At 40.2% G+C, this 22,421-nt stretch overlaps 1 protein-coding gene across 1 annotated transcript in view; it reads right to left on the reverse strand.

Moving 5' to 3' along the window:
* The window catches only part of CSMD1 (CUB and Sushi multiple domains 1), a 1,401,348-nt gene that overhangs the window by 273,002 nt on the left and 1,105,925 nt on the right, over nucleotides 1-22,421 (reverse strand). Inside the window, exons 34-37 of the mRNA XM_066607269.1 lie at nucleotides 15,145-15,348; nucleotides 13,114-13,238; nucleotides 11,988-12,084; nucleotides 1,948-2,052 (exon numbers count right to left, since the gene is read on the reverse strand). Coding sequence (XP_066463366.1) covers nucleotides 1,948-2,052; nucleotides 11,988-12,084; nucleotides 13,114-13,238; nucleotides 15,145-15,348 — 531 coding nt within the window. The remainder of the gene's footprint in view (nucleotides 1-1,947; nucleotides 2,053-11,987; nucleotides 12,085-13,113; nucleotides 13,239-15,144; nucleotides 15,349-22,421) is intronic.

Genomic DNA, 22,421 nt, shown 5'->3' on the forward strand with positions numbered 1-22,421 from the left:
ATAAAATTAATTACATAAATGGAATGGCACAACAAAGAAATGTGCCTGTGAATAAAAATGAGTCAGTACATTTGCATAAATTCAATCATTAATTGAAATAGAATATGAAATATTATTGGTTAAAACTACTTAGTTGAAAATTCAAAGTTCTGGGACCGTATTTTGTTCTTTTGCCCAACAGATCCCAAATTAGGTGGCAATGTATTTCAATGGGTTAATATACTGTAAACTGACATATTTAGTTCACTGTAAAAAAAATTGCAGCAAGTCATGGAGATAAACTGAGTGCCCATATGCTGTTAATGTACTGATTATGTATCTTTTTTTATAGTCACTTTTTCCTTTAGGCCTCATGTCCACGAGGAAAATCAGGCCCGCCGCGGATTCTTCATGCAGAATCCCGCAGCGGGTCCCTCCTTTTCCACGGACATGAGGCTAAAAAGTAAGCATTACTTACCTGTCCGGACGCTGCAGATCTGCCCTCCGTCGCGGACGGATCTTCTTTCTTCGGCCCGGCGGATGTGCTCAGCACGCCCGCAGCGTGCCGCGTCAGAGAGCAGGAATTCAGCTGCGGGTGTGCCGCGGATCTGGACGGCTTCCATAGGCTTCAATAGAAGTCTGCGGAAGCCGTCCCCGTAGGAGACCCGCACTAAAATGGAGCATGCTGGGGGTGTTTTCCCGCACATGCAATCCGTGCCTCAAGGGAAAATGACATCCACAGGTATTTAAATACCTGCGGGTGTCTAATGCATCCCTATGGGGTGCGGATCAAGCGAGTGACCCGCTGCGGATCTGTCCCCGTGGACATGAGGCCTTAAGTGAGCTACCTCCTGTGTAGTCTGTGAGTTTTTGCTGGGAAACTGCTCAGATGTTTATTTATTTGCACCATGTACATTTATGTACATTAAGAGCATTAATGGTCTGGGGTATGATTGAGTTAAGTCGTATAGCAGGCTGGCCCATCAATGTACAGTCTAGGTTGTTGCCTAAGCAGTTCGGATGAAGTGTATTATTAGTCTGAATGGTTATCTCTGTAGAGGTAACTTGAAATGGGGAAAAACCTGCCCACATTTGGGAACCAATGAGTAGTCATTAGCTCAAACCTGGGGAGCCTGTAGTTAGGTCCTGTTAGGGAGGCTGTGGGAGATAAGGAAGCTGCCCTGAGAACTGGTTGTCCTGCAAGCCTGAACTGGTATTCGCTGAAGAGTGGCATAGTGGGAGCCTTTGAGTCAGGGTCCTGGTGCAAAGATTGACCAAGTTTCAGGCTGAGTAAATGTGGAGTGGACCTAAACAGTGGTTTCAATGTCCCTTAGTAAGATCGCCAACTGTATATAACTAACTGAAACATTGGAGAGACAGAAACTGTAACAGAGAGACTGAGCCTTTGAGAGCTGGACTTGAAAGAGAAAGAGATTGTTGACAGATATATGGTAGATGTTGAGTGTTTGCTGTGAGACTACAGTATGGGAAGCAACAGAGTCTGGGGAGTTGAGTGTTCTATTGTTTTGATTATTTTGCAGCATTGAGAAATTGTGCCACCTTGTATAAACTGAAACTGCCAAGGAAACCATTAAGGACACTGTGCCTTTTAAAGTGAGAGTAACCAGAATGTTTTGTGCTCCACTATATTTAAAGCTGTGTTCAGTAAAGTTCTGTCTGAATTTTATTTGGCTAGAGATTGTTTTCTTTTAAAGGAGAACCTCACCAGGGAGGCTATCCCATAGTAAAAGCATTTTTCACATGATGTCATATATCAATTATCTACTTGAAATGTTTTTTTTTTAAACATCTAGAGCCATGACTTCTGTATGGTAAATAAAATGGCAAAACATGATAGGGCATATAAAAGCAGATAGACAAATAAATTATATTAAAAGAGTTATGTTTCAAATTTCTTTGAATCTGTATGAATATTAGTAGTTTATGGCATTTTTGATGATAACTTACTTTTATATTCCAGGTGAAATCCAGCTGCTGATACACTGATATCAGTGTGGAAATGCAGGTAGAGCTGATTGGATGTACTGTTTAGGAGAGCTGGCACAGTGGTCCCTTAGAGAAGAAAAACAACAGCAAAAATATGGTTTTTAGTGAAGCAGAGTGTAGTCACAAGGTAGATAAGATTGGAGAAAGGAGGACATACAGTAGTTGATTAAATAGGAAAATAGCATAGTCAAACAGAAATCCAACTTGTCATGTTCACTTCTGAATACTGAGGTGTTGGCAGAAATGTATAGAAAATAATATTGTTGAAAACACTGCATAAAATATTCTGACAAACATTTATATGTCCATTCCTTTATATATTCTGTAATTTCAGCAGTACTTCCTTCAAAAGGGGTTGTACCAGAAAACACTTATCACTTGTTCATAGAATAGGTTATAAAAGTGGGATCGGTGGGGATCTCCACGCTGCAACCTCCACCAATCCCGAGAACATGGGTCACATGTTCCCCATCCTTCTCCCTGAAGGCTTAGTATACCCCTGGCAGTGAGGAAGAGACTGAATGGAGTAGAAGCTGCACATGCACAATGCCCCTCTTCATTTTAAACAGGACCGCGGGAGATAGCCCATGTATAAGTGTTGGCTATTTCTATTAGCCCTTTTGAAATAAATGGAGCGGTGACTGCGCCTGATTGGTTACCACTACATTCAATCTGACATCAGTGCCAGTTGGTGTAAAAAACTCACAGTGAGAGAAGAGGGAGAAGAGGGGGTTAAGGGCTCTTGTTCTCTGGGTCTGTAAGGGTATCAGCAGTGAAACCCCCACTAGTCACACTTTTATCATCTATCATGGATAGGTGATAAAAGAGTTTTCTAATACAACTTCTATAAGGAGGCTGTTGTGATTTGCTAATGAGCATGTGAATAGTCATTAGTTTGTTGCCAAAACCAACTGCATGTCATGTGATTTTCCCAATTGCTGCTCTCTTGTATTTCTCACCTCTGCTTGTAAAGGAAGCAATTGATGGCTATGCTCATATCAAACATTAAAAAAGCAACAGTGCAATCAATCTTGCTTTAAACTCTCCTACTATTTTGTATACATACCTTCTATTCAGACCTATTTGCGTCCATGATTACATACTACACAATAACTCTGTGTATGTGTATAATCTAATCCATCAATCACACCCCCATCTATCTCTTCTCTGTTTCTTAAAAGCACTCAATTGGTAGGTTAGCACTAAGTAGGAGACAGATATAAGAAAGTATGATTACCAGATCAGAATACACAGTCCTTTTTTTTTTGTAGTCCATGGAGACACATAGGTATGAAAAGAAGCTGTGGACACAAAACTGTAGGTAATTTCTAATCAATACACTTTGCAACATTCCTTCATTTTTATGTTAGTTGTATTGAAACAGAATAAATGTCTGCAAAATTAAGAATACTGGCATAGCGTCGAAAGTAATAATTGTGCAATTAAATAATTAATTACAATGCAATCATTGAATTGTTATTGAAGCTCCAAATGTGATATTGCACTTAAAGGGAACCTGTCACCTGCCTAAAGCACTATAAGCAGCAAGAACTTTAGTGGCATGCGGCACTGGTGTACCGTCCATGATCGCAGGGATCGCAATGGCGTCCTGGTCTCTTGCTCTGTGGGGGCCCAGAGGCTGCCTTCCACCATATACAAATGCACATACAGTGCATTACTGACTTGTCGCACTGCCAACCGCATGATTGCCATGCTGCGGCAGACAGTACCAGCCAAAGATCATCAGAGAAGAAGAGGAGGAGGGAGGGGGAGGAGGAGGAGAGCAGCAGGCAGACACACAAGAAACATGGCACAGAACAGAGGAAGCTGCTGCTGATGTCATCCCCCTGTGCTCCTGCACAGTGTACAGCGTCTCCATGCCTGCTGGTCTCCTCACACGAAAAAGTTGTTCAGGTGGATGTATCTATCAGTCTAGCTGTCTGTCTCATATCTATCTATCTATCTATCTATCTATCTATCTATAGGTGAAAGCCCTCACTAACTGACTTTCTGATTCTCTGACTCACCACTAATTTTCTAACTTCCCAGTGTCATACAAACATGAAATTTGGCAGGAGTATTCTTTAGGTCCTAAATAGGAAAAGTAAAGGGGTGACAACTTGATTATTCAATGCTAATGATAAAAGTATTAGCACCCCTGTGTAATGGACCTAATCTAATTCCCTAACTTCCTGATGTCGTATAAACATGAAATTTGGCACAACCATTCCTTAGGTCCTAAATAGGAAAAGTAAAGGGGTCACAACTCGAAAATTCAGTGTTAAGTGTAAAAGTAAGTGCACTCCTATGTAATGTAACTTCCCGGTGTTGTACAAGCATGAAATTTGGCATGAGCATTTTTTAGGTCTTAAATAGGAAAAGTAAAGTGGTCACAACTTGATTATTCCAAGCTAATTGCAAAAATAAGTGCACCCCAATCTAATGGAACCTTCTGGTGTCGTACAAGCGTGAAATTTGGCACAAATATTCTTTTGATCCCAAGCAAGAAAAGTGATTGGGTCACAACTTAATTATTCAATGCTAATTACAAAAGTAAGTGCATCCCTATGTAATGTAACTTCCCGGTGTCATACATGTGTGAAATTTCACCTACCATTCTTTAAGTCCTAAATAAGAAAAGTAACAGGGTCACAACTCGATTAATCAATGCTAATTGCAAAAGTAAGTGCACCCTTATGTAATGTCATACTAGAGTGAAATTTGGAACGAGCATCCTTTAAGTGAGGAGAATGGAAGGGGTGGCACATTCTGCAGAGGGACATCGATACATGCAGCCTGAGGAGAATCTAACGCTACTCTATGTGTACCCTTGACTTCATAAAACACCTGTACGAAATTAACTCATATCTATCTATTTTTCTATATATCTTTCTCATTATCTATCTATCTATCTATCTATCTATCTATCTATCTATCTATCTATTTATCTATCTGTCTATCTGTCTATCTGTCTATCTATCTGTCTATGTTTCTCATATCTATATTTGTTATATCTATCTAGTTCCTGGGCTGAACTATTGCACCCGGACCCCTGAGTCTTTAGGTACGCTCCTGATCTAGGGAGTGGGTGAGTACAAAAGATGCATCATCTGCTTCCTGTCACCTGTCTTAACAACACCATAGCTTAGTTTATGCTGTGTTAGGTAGGTGACAGGTTCCCTTTAAGTATGCTTTCAAAGCAGATTCTTAAAACTTACACTTTATCATTTCGTTGTCATTACTATGCAATAAAAAAGGAAGGTGCTTTGGGGGTCTTTTTTTTTTACACAGATTTAATCTGAGAAGACCACTGAGGAAATAATCTGTAACAGATATTTAGGCCATATCACAAAATAATAGTTAGCTCACCAGTATAGCTATAGATATAGATCACCTGTGATCAGAAGGAATTACAGAGGATGACAAAATTCAGTTAGCAAATGATCTTCTCTGTTCATTTATACAAATAAGGAAGATGGAACAATGCCTCTGCAGCGCCACCTATTGCATGGCCGCAATCCTTTAAATCAATGTGACTTTTTAACAAGTCTTAACAATGATTGGGAATAAGAAACCAAGCCAGAAACCATGCGCAGACAGCTTTATATGGGTGTTTGCCCATCCTCAGTGTGAAGTAGGTTTCTGGCTTAGCTGGTGAGAGGTTTTCTAGTCACATTGATTTGAAGGAATGTTGCCATCCAATAGGTGGCACTGCAGATGTATTTTTCCATCTTCCTTATTTGCATAAATTACCCAGAGGAGCTTACATGGCCTTATATGTCTCCTCCCCCATCTCATAGGTAACACCCCTCCTGACTTTCTGTTCATTAAAACATATTTAAAACCACATATACCAAATAAACCGGCCAACGTGTTTATGACAACTCCTCCCTAATCATGGTTGAAATGCGTTGGATGGTTCATTTAGTGTGAATTTATTACCATGTATGTGGTTTTGAAAATGCTTTAATAAACAGAGATTTTACTGAAGATTTTCGATGTTACATTTTGAACATTTGTCAGATGTGTAGGCTGTGTTCTATAACCTGCCCATGCAGAAATCAATGATGTCCATGGCATGAACGTTACAAGAAACTGTGAAGACTATATGCAACTTAGAAATCTCACATATCTCAGACCTATTTGCAGCCCCAGATGTACTGTAGCTCTTCCCTTCACATGCATTTAAGGCGTATTCTGGGAATTGTTACATTCTTTCTATTGAATTCAATAGGTAATGCACCTGCAGTTCTAAATCGGGCTGCTACAATAATGGTGGCATGATCTGCTTCTTGGACCATCCCTACTGACAGCAGTGCCAGTAATCAGCTGATTGACTGGGGTCTGAGTGGTGGACCCTTGCCGGCTATCTACTGATGACCTATCCTGAGCATACATCATCAACAGAACAAAAATGTCTGAACTCCAGGACAAACCCTTTAAGGCTAACTACACACAGACGAGCATGAGCTGGGGCTGTGAAACATGGCCCCATATCATACTCGCCAACATTAAAATTCCCCATGGATGCAAGGCTTTTTTATGTCAAAACAGCCTTGCATCACTTCTGGAAAGTCACAATCCCCCCCCAGCGGCTCACAGCTGCGGTGGAGGTTCACAGAATTTCTTGCATTGTTTTCAATGGAAGACCTTGCATCGCATCGCTCGCCCCATTGAAAACAATGGGCAGTGTGATGCGAGAACATGTAGAGCATGCTGCAATTTGTTTCCAGCATCACATCGCAGTGCAGGAAAACATTGCTCATGTGTATCACCCCATTCAAAAGAATAGGTTCATATTTGTGCGGAATTTGTGCATCCCGCAATGCACAAATCTCACAAGATTTCCTCGCTCATGTGAAGGCAGCCTAAATGAGCAATACAGAGAAAAGAAATTATACCTGTATAACGTGTAACCCAGAGGACTAGCTTGGTGTTGCACTAACTGAACCTGTAGAATCCTGCTTTAGTTTGAACTAAACAAGTATTGAACACGGTTTAAGAGCATTGTGGTTTAATGGATATAGCTCAATGGTTTGCACTGCTACTTTGCTTTGATGCATTTATAGGTTCAAAAATCACCAAGAACTGAATATGCATGAACTTTGTAAAGCTCCATGCAGATGTTATCCTCCATCAGATTTGAAACTAGGGCTGCAAGGCAACACTGCTACCTGCTACACTTCTTTTTCCTTCTCAGGAGAAAAAGAAACACAAATTGAACACACAAATTCTACACAGATGCTGTCCTTGGTCAGATTTGAACCTAGGACTACAGCACCGCAAGGCAACAGAGCTAACCACTGAACAACCCAACTTCTTCCTTCTTCTTCCTCCTGCTTTTTCCTTCAACTGGGGATGAGGAGAATAAGGAGAAAAAGAAGAATGGGAAGGAAAATATAATTAACTCCTTCTCCTTCTTATCATTCTCATTCTTCTTCTTCTTCCTTCCAGAGGAGGAGGAAAGAAAGAGGAGGAGGAAGAAAGAAGAAGCATGACAGCTGAGTGGTTAACACTTCTTCCTTGCAGTGCTGTTGCCCTAGGTTTGGGTCTGACCAATAACAACATATGTATGGGGTTTGAAAGTTCTCTTTAGGCCTCAGTCACACGGGCGCATCAGCGCCCGTGTTACTGCAGGAGGAAGATGGCTGTACCTCAAGACGGATGTCTCTCTGCAGCGCCGGGAGAAAGAACATGTGACAGGCTTCATTGCCGGTCATGTGTTCTTTCTTCTGCGCTGCAGGGAGTCATCCATCCTGAAAGACGGCCATCTTCTTCCTGCAGTAAGGGCTCAGTCACACGGGCGCATCGTTGTTATGTCGTTATACTTCTCCTACTTCTCTGGAGAAGGGAAAAGAAACATGGTGGCTCAGTGGTTAGCACTGTTGCCTTGCACCACTGTAGTCCTAGGTTTAATTCTGACCAAGTACAACATCTGCATTGAGTTTGCATTGCTTTTTCTCCTCCAAAGTAAGAAGAAACATGATAGCTGAGTGGTTGTTGTCTTGTAGCACTGGAGTCCTAGGTTGAAATCTGACTGAGGACAGCATCTGTATAAAGTTTTACAAAAGGGGTTGTCCCGCGCCGAAACAGGGTTTTTTTTTTTCAATAGCAACCCCCCCCCCCCCCCCCCGTTCGGCGCGAGACAAACCCGATGCAGGAGTTAAAAAAAAACAAAACACATAGTACTTACCCGAATCCCCGCTCTCCGGTGACTTCTTACTTACCTTGCGAAGATGTTACTTACCTTGCGAAGATGGCCGCCGGGATCTTCACCCACGGTGGACTGCAGGTCTTCTCCCATGGTGCACCGTGGGCTCTGTGCGTTCCATTGCCGATTCCAGCCTCCTGATTGGCTGGAATCAGCACACGTGACGGGGCGGAGCTACGAGGAGCAGCTCTCCAGCACGAGCGGCCCCATTCAGAAGGGAGAAGACCGTACTGCGCAAGCGCGTCTAATCGGGAGATTAGACGCTGAAATTAGACGGCACCATGGAGACGAGGACGCTAGCAATGGAACAGGTAAGTGAATAACTTCTGTATGGCTCATAATTAATGCACAATGTACATTACAAAGTGCATTAATATGGCCATACAGAAGTGTATAACCCCACTTGATTTCGCGGGACAACCGATGAGAGTTGAGCCTAGGACCCTAGTGTTGCAAAGCAGCAGTGCTAACCACTGGAGTGGCATACACTGAAGGACATCCATGCTCTTAGGTAGTGTTCAATACTTACTTTAGGGGTTTTTAAGAACTTCCGTATTGGTTCAAACTAATTCAGACTAAACTTAACTTTTTAAATTTGCTCACCCCTACTGATGAGATTTATATATTATATTTACATTTTAATTATTCTGCAGAGTTATATATTAGTTATAGCCCCAATGTTAAACTGCTTATGTGGATTAAATAGGCGTCAGATAAGTCTATCTAAAAAGAGGAGAAAAGGGGGAATTAAAGACTAGACAAAGTAAAGTTCGGCCCACGGTTATTTTATTTTTATGCAAATTTACAGTATGCTCACGCGGCAAGAATTTGTAAAATTAAAGTCTGCTGCAGATTGCAGTATATTTCAATCCTCAGAAAACAGAGTACACAGTGTGTCCCATCTTGTAATATTATACTAGAAATACTAGATGCAGCATAATTATCAAGTAGTCCTTAATAAATTACCTGGATTATGGAGGAAACGTTAAGGGTTAAAAAAGACAATAAACAGAAAAGTCACATCTGAAAGAACAAGGGCCATGAAGACAACATGATGGGTTGTTTACTAGTGTAAGAAAATTAATCTACAGCACACATGGCATCTGCAGCTGAGAAGTGAGAGACTAGATGGTAAATCTTATTTTACAAGACTATACAGAGCAATATACATGCACGCACGGGTGCATTTAATAAGCTGAAAACAGGCAGATGTGTGATAATAATTTGATGAGATATCAATCAAACAACAGACAGGATATGAGAAAATAGTTTGAGGTTTTTACTCAGCATAGAATTTGATATTGTCAAAAGAAAATGACTTAATTAGAAACTACTGGAATACATACAGTACTTGTAAGAACAAAGGAAATTAAAACTAATTTAATGTGCATCATAATATAGGACTCATGGAAGCCCGTGGGACCTATTTTATCTCCATTTGCCTATGATTGTAGTTTTCTTCTTTTGAATTTTATATCTAAAAAAGCATATTTTTTAGATGCTGGACTTATTCTGGAGTAGAGATTACTTCTGTATTACAGTGCTGTATAGAGGGACCATACAGCGATGCAAATAGTGCTTTTTATATCCTTTTATTATGTACAGCATCATCCCTTATTATATACAGTCTGTCTTTATTGTTATATGCAGCATAGTCCCTTACTGTATACATTGGCTTTCCGTATTATTATATACAGCATCATCCCTTACAGATGGGACTTGCATTAACATGAGTTTGAAGGCACCTGTCCTGTGATTGGCTGGTGCCTGCATTAGCAAATCACAGAGCAGCAACCTTTATTTTTAATTTGCCGCTACTTCTACGGTACTCACAGTACACGGGCCCTAAAACTCTTCAATGTGAATGTTGTAGGAGCTGCTGACTGTCCGAAACTGCTGCAATAACACCCAGTTACCATTTACATTTACAGTAGAGCAATTCAGGTACATCCAGTTTGAAGGGGGCAGATGGCGAGAGCTGTTAAAGGTGGCAGGGTTGCAAGTCCAGTAGCCTGAATTTCTTGCATGGTGGCATCTGCTGGGGCTGCCTTAGAGTGGGGCTCCTGGATCTCCGTCCCCTCCCACCTTCTGCAACTCTTCCCATCCACCCCAGTCCTCCAGGATCTACAGTACTGTATACATAGTGTATTAGAGTGCAGGAGGTATTTTTCACATGGGGATGCAGTGTCTGGGAGTCACTGTCAGTGTTATTCACACTGGCAGCATCCCAATTCCCTTCTATTTTTGTTCTGTCATTTTGGAAGCTCCCCAGCAGCTTCTTTTGAAGGAATCTCATCTGTGATTGGTGCCAGCACCAGCCAGTTACAGAGCAAAAACCTTAATTTTGAATTTATTAGGAGGACCGGGGCAGGTGGGGAGAGCTGCATAAGGCAGTGGGGATGGACATCCTGGAGCCCTGCTTTAAAGCATCTCTCAGCAGATGCTACCATGCTATAAAGCTGGGCTCCTGGATCTGTAACGCTGCCGCCTTCTGCAGCATTCCCCACCTTCCTTCTGGAACTGCAGTTCTGTCGTAGTCTGATAGCCCTCTCCCTTGGCTGTAAACTAAGCCCTTAGCGGTGCCTGAGCCCTTTCACATTGCACTGCAGGGAGCTCTGGAAGTTCACAACTAAGGTGCTACATTGTCAGCTCTTGGACCTCCAACCCCTGAAGCCTTCTCCAGCTGTACCTGTCTCCACCCGTCTTTCTGGTGTGGTTGCTTTAATTGCACCTGGGAGGCCTCTCCCTGTGCTACTGTACATGCTCCCTCAGTTACAGTATTTTTCTATTGGCATTACATTAAACTGTTCAGTAGTGGTGGCTGTACAGTATTTTTCTATTTGTACACTACTACAGTACAGCGCTTGTGTCCCCTTGGTAGGGACATTGTGGGAGTACCGTAGAGAGGAGCAACATGCTTTTATACAGTACATTAAGGGGCACTTTCAAATTAGTCAGTAGGAGGAGGAGAGCAGGGCAGCAGCAGGGTGCCGCTGATGGATTAGCGGGGGTTGCGTGGGAGTGGTGAGGGTGACTCCTTTTACAAGTGGATGCTCTCACAGCAGTGCCACATCAAAGAACATTGCATGTCCCACTGTTTTTAGCGTGGCACTGTGCAGTACATACTGTACTATATGCTGTAGATCTCAACTAACCTTTAAGGCCCCCTGTCCACGGCAGTGATTTCGCCGGCGGTAAATCGCCGGCAAATCACGCCGTCTGAAGTTTTCCATAGCATTGCTATGGAAAGCGCCGGTCCATATCCAGGAGCAGAGAATCATTACGATTCTCCGCTCGCAGCCAGCAATTCGCAGCATGCTATCAGATTAGGCTGACCGCGGAGATCTGTCTCCCAGGCGGCTCCTGCGGCAAAGCTCCGCCGCGCGATACCGCAATGCCCGTGGACAGGGGGCCTTATGGTTTCTGGCTGACCAACTGTATACAATATGCCTTTGAAGTTTCTGTGCTTGCACTGTCATCTAGTGGCCGAAACAGGTATGTACCAGACTGGAATTACGCATTGAAGGAGGCTTCCTAACGCATCACCACGTATTATTACAGCATTGTCCCTTATTATATAAAGTGGCCTCCCTTATATACAGCATTGTTACTTAGTATATATAGTTCTCATACATATATGCTAGGAAATAGGTATATACTTCACTAAAGGTTCATACTCATAGTTTTTTTTATTGGTAGTAATCAACCTAAGAAGTATTTATCCTAAAATAAGAAATACCCAATTATAAATAAAATATATAAACGTAGGAACATATTTAAAGATATTTACCAGAAAAACTACCAAGTCGTGGGGAAGTCGTATCTGAGCCATCATAGACCTCTAGGGAATCCCAATTATGTTCTGTTGCAAAACTCAAAACTTGTATCTGCCGAACAAAGTAAATATAACAAAAATTGTTACATAGCATAATAAAGACACTCCAGTGCATGATGATTGCAGGATGTTTCTACAAACTAAAAAAGTTTCCAAATGGTAAAAAATGTTATGAATTCCATGCCTCATTGACATCTTAAAATAGTGCCACTGATGGGTAGTTTGCTGACCAACTCCTAGTACTAGGTTCTGAAGAAAAACAAATCAAGTTGTGAATTCATCTTTATAGCTACTTTCAGACTACAATGACTATTCTTTGCATAGTCAGGTTAAACTGTAACATAGTAACATAGTATGTTAGGCTGAATGAAGACTGTCCATCTATTTCAGCCTGTTTCAACCCCCACCCTTGTTGGTCCAGAGGAAGACAAAAAAAAAACCCCAAGCAAACATGTATGTTCTTGATAGATAATTACAATCCTATCCACTGGTCTAGCAATAAGGGTCACAGGGGTCACAATTACAACTGGCCCCTATGCTAGCTCTCACCACAATCAACATAGTTGGGCTTGCCCCCCTTCCTGTGAAGCTTGTCTAGCTGAGCAGTCAGAACAGGCAGATTTCCTCAATCAGCAAACAGCACTCACATTGCTTATAGGTTTATGCAATTCTATGCGTGGAACGACTCCTCCCGCTTCCACTATTTACTATACGATCTAACTAAGCACCAGACATCAGGAGAATTGAGGAGAAGTCGCACTATGCTTGAGTCTGTATAACCCGACAGGCAGCGTATTCTGACTGCTTTGCCGGATGACCATTGCAGGGTTGGATAGTGGTTTGGAGGAAGGGGGACGAGGGACACACTAACCATCAGGGAACATTTTTCTTTGAAGGGGGAGGGTCACAGAGGGAACTCTATTATTTTGTAGCTATTACTTTAAAGAGATTGTCCAAGTAATTTTTTGTTTATTCTTTCTGCAAGTTTTTCTGACAATGGATGTGTGTTTTTTTTTTAAAGCCCTGACCTAATAAGGAAAAAAAAGTTAATGGTTTGTTTTCGTTAATAAAATCTGCTTACCTGAATTCCCGATCCTTCCATCACAATAATTTTCCAAACGCAATTCAAGCTATTACCATAAGGCTCAGGGAAACCTGGAGATAATATTGTTCCTCTTCTCTCTGTAAAATTTGCACTGCATGGGACTGTAAAAAACAGATAAGAAGTATGAAGCTGATATATTCACACATAGATCAGCACTAATGGACACTTGATAGATGCTCCCGCGTAATCAACTTATTTTTCTATTTTAATTTTTGTGAATATATCACTACACCTTTTTAGCTTAAAGGGGATGTGCCATAAGATAATGATAATGACCTATTGTATAAATCAAGTTTTTATGTTACAGGGATTGCCCAAGTGAATTGATTTCCTTCTAACTAGTCTCCCAATGTATAAAAATAGAGCATATACTCACATCTCCTGACTTGTAGTGATATTCCACTGCCAATCTATTCTGTGACATAGTGTTTACTGAGCTCTGTGATTGGCTGCAGCAGCTTGTGACATCTCGTACACAGGCTGCTGTAGCTTGTAAATACTACATCATAGGAAAGATCTGGAACATCAGGGATTGTTTGGAGAGTATATGCTTTGTTATTTTTACACATGTAGAGACTATTTAAAAGAAAATTAATTAACTCAGACAACCCCCTTAAAAATATTTTTTGGGAATTTTGAGTGATTTATTTTACTTTTTCAATGTTGCAAACTATATATGAAAAAAAATTCTAAAATCCTGCCCTTTTCGCACTGACCACGAAGACTAAAAATAGGCTGAGACTTCCTGTTCTGTAGAGAAAATGTTTCAAAAGTCATATTATTATGGCAAGCAGGATTACAATGAAATATATTGATAAAATAGCATCCATCATTCACAATAGGTGATGACCACAGCTCTCCCCCTCCTTCCTACACAATGACTTTTGAACATATCACAGATCATGCTTAGAACTCTCTACCATAGAAACGAATTGGGGTGTACACTTGATAACTATGGACTGACTAAGTCCAAACAATACAATACTCATATTGAAAAATACCTATCTATACAAAAAAGTTTCAATAAATGCTGATTTGCCTTTTCAGACATAAATAACAATACACATTCGTGTCTGTGGAACTGGCAGGGGGTCTGAACTATCCTAGTTACAGTGATAAATATCACCGATTATTTTCCCATGTTCTTAGATGCTTATAAATATACTGAAGCCTAAAACACAAAAAAAATGGTTAAATGCAAAGCAGGATGACACCATTATAAAAGGAAGAAACATCTCTAAATTTAATTACTGTAAATATAAAATCTGCGATAAATCCTCAGTCATAAAGGAAAACTGTTGCTAAGTAAAAAAGAAATTTAGCACAACTTTAATCATTTATTTTAGGAATATTTACTGCTACCTCTGACGTTAGTACCGATTGTGACAGGAGATGCTCTTTCATAATGAGTCTTATAACATTTTACCAGTTCCTTCCTACTGTGTTCAAAGACTTGAATATTTATGCCATGAAGTTCTGAAGACCTTGTCTTCCCTGAGGCCCCTTTACTTGCACTTGGAGCTTAATAATAAAAAAATCAATAAGAGCTCATCTGCCTTTATTAATATGTGTCCACTGAATACTCCAGATAAGACAGTCATTTTCAAAGGTGATTTTCATTATGAAAAGAAAACATTGACATACTTTTCTGAGGCTGCTTCGTTACATTATCTATTTAACAGTACATCATAAAAGACTTGCAGTCTAGAGTACATTGAATTGATTTGTACATCATCTGAAGATTAGTAAGGTTAGAGCTTAATATACAGGACCCACTTTTGTGCTTATCCTATTTCTACCAATCTGTGTTACTCAGTTCATTTTATCATGCATTACTTATGCAGATTCATTTCAGTGTAATAGACAATGATTATAATGGGCTGTTGAAATGGCTCACTAATGCAATCGTACACAAAACGAAAACTAATTACTGGCTACACCAAGCAAATTAATACTTTTTACAATATTGGATGCTTGTGTATTTAATGTGGAAAAAAATGAACTTACCCAAACAGCTTGGCACTGTGTCATTCCATTGTGCTAATGCATTGGGTACTCTTTGGCAACGGATAGTTTTAGATCCTTGAAGTACGTATCCAGGATTGCATTCAAACCGAACTATAGAACTGGCAGAAAAATCTGAGCCAATTCTTCTGCCGTATCTGGGCTCAGGAACCGAGCTGCACTGAGTGTCACTAGTACGAGGAACAGCTGAAAAAATAAATATTTAGCACCTAATTAAACTTTGGTCTGTAGTTATATCAGCTAAATGTACAGTAATAGAGTCAATTTGCAATCTCAAATATACCTTTATTTCTCAAAGAAAATTACAAAAAATAAATAATGAAAAACTGTTTAGCTTGCAGGAGCAAGGACATGTTATGTGCATACTTTTAACTGAAGCTGCAAGGCTGATCATCTCAGGGAGAAGGATGTGGATCATTAATCCAGTATACAGTATAAACAGTAATATGAGCATTTTCATGCCAGTAATGAATTTCAGAACATACTGAGTGATCCATTAACACATACAATATTATATGAGTTGGAAAATGCTTTAATTTCCATCAACCACCATTATATAAGTGGTATTGTTTATTGTAATAGTTAATGATAAGGTCTGTATGATCCCCATTTAGAATGTGCTCCATAATTGACAATGACGTCCAGTGTACATTTTATGCCACGTATGCAGCGCTTGAACAGCTGTTCGAGGGCGCATACTGCTGTACGAAATATGAGCATGTTGCGCATTTGGAAACCCAGATCGTGGATCTAAATGCATAGTTTGCAACACTGAAATCCATTGGCATCATGGAAAAGAATTTGCTACCCACTATGCAGACACTCACTGGCATAGATGTGGGGGTAGTTGGTAGTATGGGAGAGCAGGATGGGCAGGCTGCTATCTGGGTGACATTTAGGAGGGGTAGAGCAAAGAGAGCCAGGGATGCTAGTCCTGAACTATTATATCCCAAGTTTGACATCACTGCTGCAGCATGACATGTCCTCTGACATCCAAGGGGATGTTTGCTCCAGTAAGAAGGTGAATAGGAGCACTCAAGTACTCAAAAAGTGTGCTGTCTTCCTGGCTCTCGAGTTTGACACATCGCAGATTAGGTTGACAGTTTACTGCGAAGGGCTGGTGAAGATTCAGCAGTCAAGGTACATATTAGCACCAATGACAGAGTTGGAAGTAGGTTAAAGGTCCTTAAAAACTATTTCAGTGAACTAGGATGTAAGCTTAGGGCAAGGACCTCCAAAGTAGCATTTTCTGAAACGCCTGTACCACGTACACACCGGAAAGGTAGTTTAGGGAAGTAAACATGTGGCTCAAGAGTTGGTGTAGAAAGGAGGGGTTTGGGTCCCTGGAAAATTGGGCAGTGGGAGGGGTTAGTTCAGTTAGAACTGGCAGAACAGTGAATAGGAATATACAAAATAATCAAAACCTTCTGAACTGTATAGTGACTAATACTAGAGTCCTACCAATAACAAGAAATAATAATGTCTGAGGAAAACTACAACATAGTGGGAATAAGGGAAACCTGGTAGGATGAAAGCTCTGACTTGGCAGTGAATTTACAGGGTTACAGTATGTTCAGAAGGGATCATAAAAACTGGAAAGGGCTTGTCTTTATATAAAATCCTGTTCAAAGCCCACACTACGGGAGGATATATATGAGAGAAATGAACATGTAGAGTCTCTATGAGTGGAAATACATGGAGGAAAAAACAACAATAAAATGCTCATATGAGTTTTATATAGACCACCAAATATAACAGAAGCTACTGAAAATCTATTACTATAGCAAATAGATGAAGCAGCAAATCACAATGATTTAATTATTTGGGGGGATTTTAACTATCTGTTTAAAGGATTCTGCTGGAATCTGTTGTTCTACAGGGTCTCCCAGCAGCTTAGGTGTGGTTGATTGGGCTGGCTGGGTTTAAATTTCTCCAGCCAGCCAGTCCCCCATATCTGCTGCTTGTATATACCAGCTTCTCTGCTGTGGATGCTGGCCTTTCCTTTCTTTGTTCAGTATCTTCAGTGTAAACAGTGTCATGTTCATGCGTGTTTGTGCAGTTTGCCTTTCATGTAGTGTGAACTGTGTCTTGCTGTGGATCCTTTATTACCTAGGACGAGGCAGGTCCCTAGGTTCCAGTGCAGGGTCTTCCCTGGTGGGACGATCGCCCCACATGCAGGCAGGTTTTTTGGAGCTAGTTGTCTCATTAGTGTAGGGACCCACGAGCATGAGACAATGAGGCACCATGAAGTGGGCTCACGGGCTTAAGTATCTTGGCCAAAGTATGAACAAATACCCTGTACGTGTTATAGTTATTCCATCTGGCTAGGTGTGCAGGTATGCAAGTGGGTGTTTTGTAAGCTTGGCAGTCTTTAGTTTATACCTTTCCACGAGTATGTAGTCTGTCTCTCTGTCATGTGTTTCTGTCTGAGTTCCTAAGTTCTGCAATGCCGTCTGAAGTTCAGTCTATGCCGTCTGAGTTCTGTCTCTGCATCTGAGTTTGGTCTGAATTCTTGAGTTTGGTCATTTAGAAGATGTAACAGAATGTACATGTTTCAGGTGGGAGGTATCTGTGTGGTTTGGGCCCCTCCTCTGTGTTCGTGGCATGTCTGTCCATGTGCCCAGTTTGCAGTTTCCAAGTTCTGCATAGTTTCCGAGTTCTGTCTGATTCCAAGTTCTGTCTGATTCCGTGTTCTGTCTTAATTCCTGAGTTTGGATATTTGGAAGACGTAACAATAACATGCAAAAAAAATTTCTGAATCCTGGTTTTAGGTGAGCCTTTTTTAATATCAATACCACCACAGAACACTGTGTGTTAAAAGCTTCAGATGCTTAAAGTTATAGGTTCAAAGTTAAGATAATTAACTCATTGATGAAGATGCTCCATGGGAATATATGTAACCACTGTGGTTCCACTGGAGGCAATTGCTTCTTTTAAGGTAAGTGATTCTTAGTTTGTCGAAGGAGGGACCACTTGGATGATACAGCTGTTACTTTTTTTAGACATGAGAAACATTGCTTATACTAATCATAGTGAATATTATTTGGATTAGGTGTCCCAGCTTGTAGGTCATTGCTTGAGACAAAGGCAAACATATATATAAAATGAAATCATTCGAGCTTCCCTCACATAATCTGGTACTTTTAGCCTTGAACAATGTTTCAGGTTCATGGAGATAACTTTTTCATTTGTTAATGGTCTGACACTGTTAAAACCAAAGTTTTATAAGAGCAAAGAACATAGCTCTTTGGCTTTATGTATCTGCTGTTCTAAATGTAGCTAACCCTGCTCCACTATAGGCTTTCTAAACATTTTAGCACTTATATAATAGCTCACAGATAGCTGTAATTATCTTTGGTAACATTACTTACAGTAGTAAACATCACTCAGAACTTCATTTTAATCTCTCAATTGTCTATTATAGCCTAAATAATAAAATAACCTAACAATCATTTTCAGAACTTCTGTCTCTAAATTCTGCATTACAAGTGTGTAAGCCTGGAGGGGCTGTTTCATTTGATCTAGTGTTGGCTTCTTTTTTCTCTTTTGCCTTTCTTGTGTTTTATAGAGGGAATATTCACCTGGTGTGCTCAATGGCAGAAGTTCAGACTTAGAATAAACACTTCTTCTTCCTGTGTCTTCCAAATTCTTCTGTTAAAAAATTTCCATTGGGACTTAAAATTGCAGCCTGTACTGCAATTTTGTTTCAATCAGCTGCACAGCAATAGAGATATAGAAGTGATTGCTCAGCTACTCTCAAAATAAAGCATAAAAGCTACCTTTCTGTTTAAAGGAAAACATGCAACAACATTGCTTCTTGTGATTTATTTTTCTGTCATAGATGTAGAAGTATCTAGTATTAATGACTAACAACTGTAAAACATTATTTTTGTCTGTTTTAAAATGTATCCTGCTTTGAACAGCAGAAAAATGAAGAGCTATTACAACAAAGGCTCTTTATTGTTAACAGTGTAGTACAGCACACCCTTTGCTTGAGCAACACCCAATGCTTTGACCATAATGAGTTAACAGCCGCAGGTGTTGGTGCCTCAAGGTGTTCACTTAATAGTATGCCTTAGGCTGGGATCACATGGGGCAAAAATCTTGCAGAATATCCGCAGTGGGACTGCATGGAAATTCAGCAAGATTTCCGCAGTGGAAAGGCTGCTTCACAACCCATGACATTTGACTCGGGTTTAAAGCGGCTTTTCTGCCTTTATACCGCTGTAGAAATATCTCCTCACGGAGAAAAGCCCACAGCAGAAACAGTGATACAATTGACATGTCGCGGATTTGAATTCCACGCCGATTTCCAATTTACGTGCAGCTTGTCCTAAGCGGAATGTCGGCAACGTGTGGACAAGATTTTTGCAAATCTTGTCCACTTTTCTGCTTTATCTCGTGTTTAAAAAAGCGTATGGAAAGTCTGCATGAAAATTCCGCAGCAATTCTAACCTGTGTGAACCCAGCCATATTCAAAATATCAATTTCAAAATGCTTCTCTTTCACAGTGATCATGTGCCTCTAAAAGTGTGCAAACGAGTGAGATATCTCTTAGAATCCTTGTCACAGCTTAACTCTTTTGTTCATGGAAAGCATAATCTAGCAAATGCAGAACCAGCGGAATCACAGCTCTCAACCAAACACATTTGCTACATACATGCAGTAATTAAAGTAAATGCATTACAACTACTGAGTGAGCACATATAAAAACATACATCTCCTAACAGGATAACATAAAATCATGTTTTTTTCAAAGTAGGCCTTCTTGCACTATACATCTCAGGATACCGTATGCTGTATTACAGGGAAAGGTGGGAAAGGACACATATAGATCTATCCTTATCACTCAAAAAATGTGTTGTCAAGCTGAAAAAGTTCAACTTTGTACTTTCTTGGGGATCTTGTTGAAGGTTTTTCAAACTACAACAAGGTATACATGTGTCCTTCCTTTACTTGGCCCTTAAGTCGACATATTCTGAGATTTGTGGTGCAAGATGGTAAAAAAAGGCAGATGATGGATGGTATCTGTCACCAGATGTTTCCATGTTAAGAATGGATACATTTAAAGTAAATCATCTTTTAGTGAATGGTTGTGATGGACGCCTCTGACAGATGCCATCCATCTATATATATATAGGCTCCCATGTAAAAAAAAAACTTAGATGTTTGATGTGTAAAGTTTTTAGTGGATGACACAAGAATGTATTGTTTTTTATATGATGAAAAATTGGAGGCCTTAAGAAAATTTAAAGGCAGATAAGGTTGGACACATCTGTATATCCGTCTTATTTTTCCTGTGGTTGTACCCCTTTATCATTAGTTTGTAGATAAAGATGAACAAATTCGATTTGTGAAGGTGAATTTCCTATTACAAAACCATAATTCACCTATATAAGACCATGGAGCTTGAAAATAATGGATCTTGACACAGGGATCCATATATTACATGGCTGGAAAATATATGTGAACTATTGACTGGCAGGAAAGGACTTGTGAGGGTATTTTTTAAATTGCCACTGATTTCTATTTTGTGAATAGAACCAAATATTTTCAGGCAATCCATAACTACGTATTTGCATTTTATGTAAAACAATAAAGTAAATCATTTAGCAGTGAAGCTTTGCCATACTTGACTTCTGTTTTAGAGATTACTTGGCTAATGTGCTTTTCACTTTGAAATTGTCAAAGTTTGAGATTTATATTTGCATTGCTTCATTATTTTGATTCTGATTACATTATGTTACTTGCTAATAAACTCTTGATTATAAAAAAGCAATTTAGACCAATGTATTTGTCCCATGTGTCCTTAACAGCCATGTGTTACAATGATTAGCTACTTTTATAATGAGATTAATCCTCATTACATTTTGGACAACAATTATACAAATAAAGATGTCTTTATGTCTCTACTCTCGAACAAAATGCCTGCTAAATATAAGCCTTGGTCATTGTTAAATAGAAATTCTGTTTCCCCTGTAATTATTTTCCATCCTTTAGTAAATGTTTCACACTGCTGTGAAGCAAAATTGAAATCAACTCAGTGGAAAGTGAACAGAGAATAAGGTCAACCAGGAATATAGAGTGATAAATAAAATGATTGACTTTGCAGGTGAGATTAGTGTTTTTATTCAGAAAGCTAATGCTGTTCACAATAACAGCATGCCAAAAGCATTCTTCTAATTGAATTCATTGTCACAATCCATAATGCATTCTATCTTATTTAACCATTTATAAGAAAAACGTTGTCTACATTATATTGAAGAACTTCTAAGAACACAGAGGAGGTTTCATATGTTGACAAGTCTATTGCCAGGGACCATGCCCATGTATTCATGTTATACGGATCCCTAATACAATGCCTATAGACCTCAGAAGGGACCATATTGTACCTCTGTGTGCCTCTGATTTTATAAATGAAGGAAACTGTCATATTACAACATTACAGAGCTCATCTTTCCTTCATGCATCCTCTGGAGACACCGTAATGTTTGATTTCCAGAGTTGCCCAACAGGGTCCATGCATGCAGCTTTGATGTGTGCAGGGCCTTAGTCTTTGCAAAGTGAACGCATGGAAGGTCAAATTAATAAAGTCATAATAAATCAGATGGAAAATTAAAAAAGCTAATAGATAGCCCCATGTCTACTTATGATTATAAATCAGCCTTGTCAGATTAAGACCAGCTGTTCACATTGGCAGCTCCAGCTGTTCACCTTGGTAGTTACTGCCAACTACCACACATAGAAGAGTCTACCACCACATTTCCCAAAATTACAGATTTCCCAGTCATGTTTATTCACTTGCATTTGTGCATCTGGACAAACATCATCCCAGGAGTCCAATGTTTGAACCTTCATGTTTGATGGAGGATGTTTAGCTGAAAGAGGTATCCTAGGAATCACTACTGTAATGTGGTTCCTGCCATCTAAGGCCTCATGTCCACGGGGAAAATCAGGCCCGCTACGGATTCTACATGGAGAATCTGCAGCGGGTCCCTCCTGCCCCGCGGACATGAGCGCTGAAAATAGGAATTTAAAAGAATTTACTCATCCGGAGCGGGCGGGGAAAGTCTTCTCTTCCTCATGGCCGGATCTTCTTTTTCGGGCCGGCGGATGAACTCGTCACGCCGGCGGCACGTCGCCGGCACATCGCCGACGTGCCGCGCGCATGTGCCGGGCACATCCGCCGATCCGAAGCAAGAAAGATCCGGCCGTGAGGAAGAGAAGACCTTCCCCGCCCGCTCCGGATGAGTAAATTC

The sequence above is a fragment of the Eleutherodactylus coqui genome, chromosome 1, assembly GCF_035609145.1.
Source record: "Eleutherodactylus coqui strain aEleCoq1 chromosome 1, aEleCoq1.hap1, whole genome shotgun sequence".
In the NCBI taxonomy this organism is placed as follows: domain Eukaryota; kingdom Metazoa; phylum Chordata; class Amphibia; order Anura; family Eleutherodactylidae; genus Eleutherodactylus; species Eleutherodactylus coqui.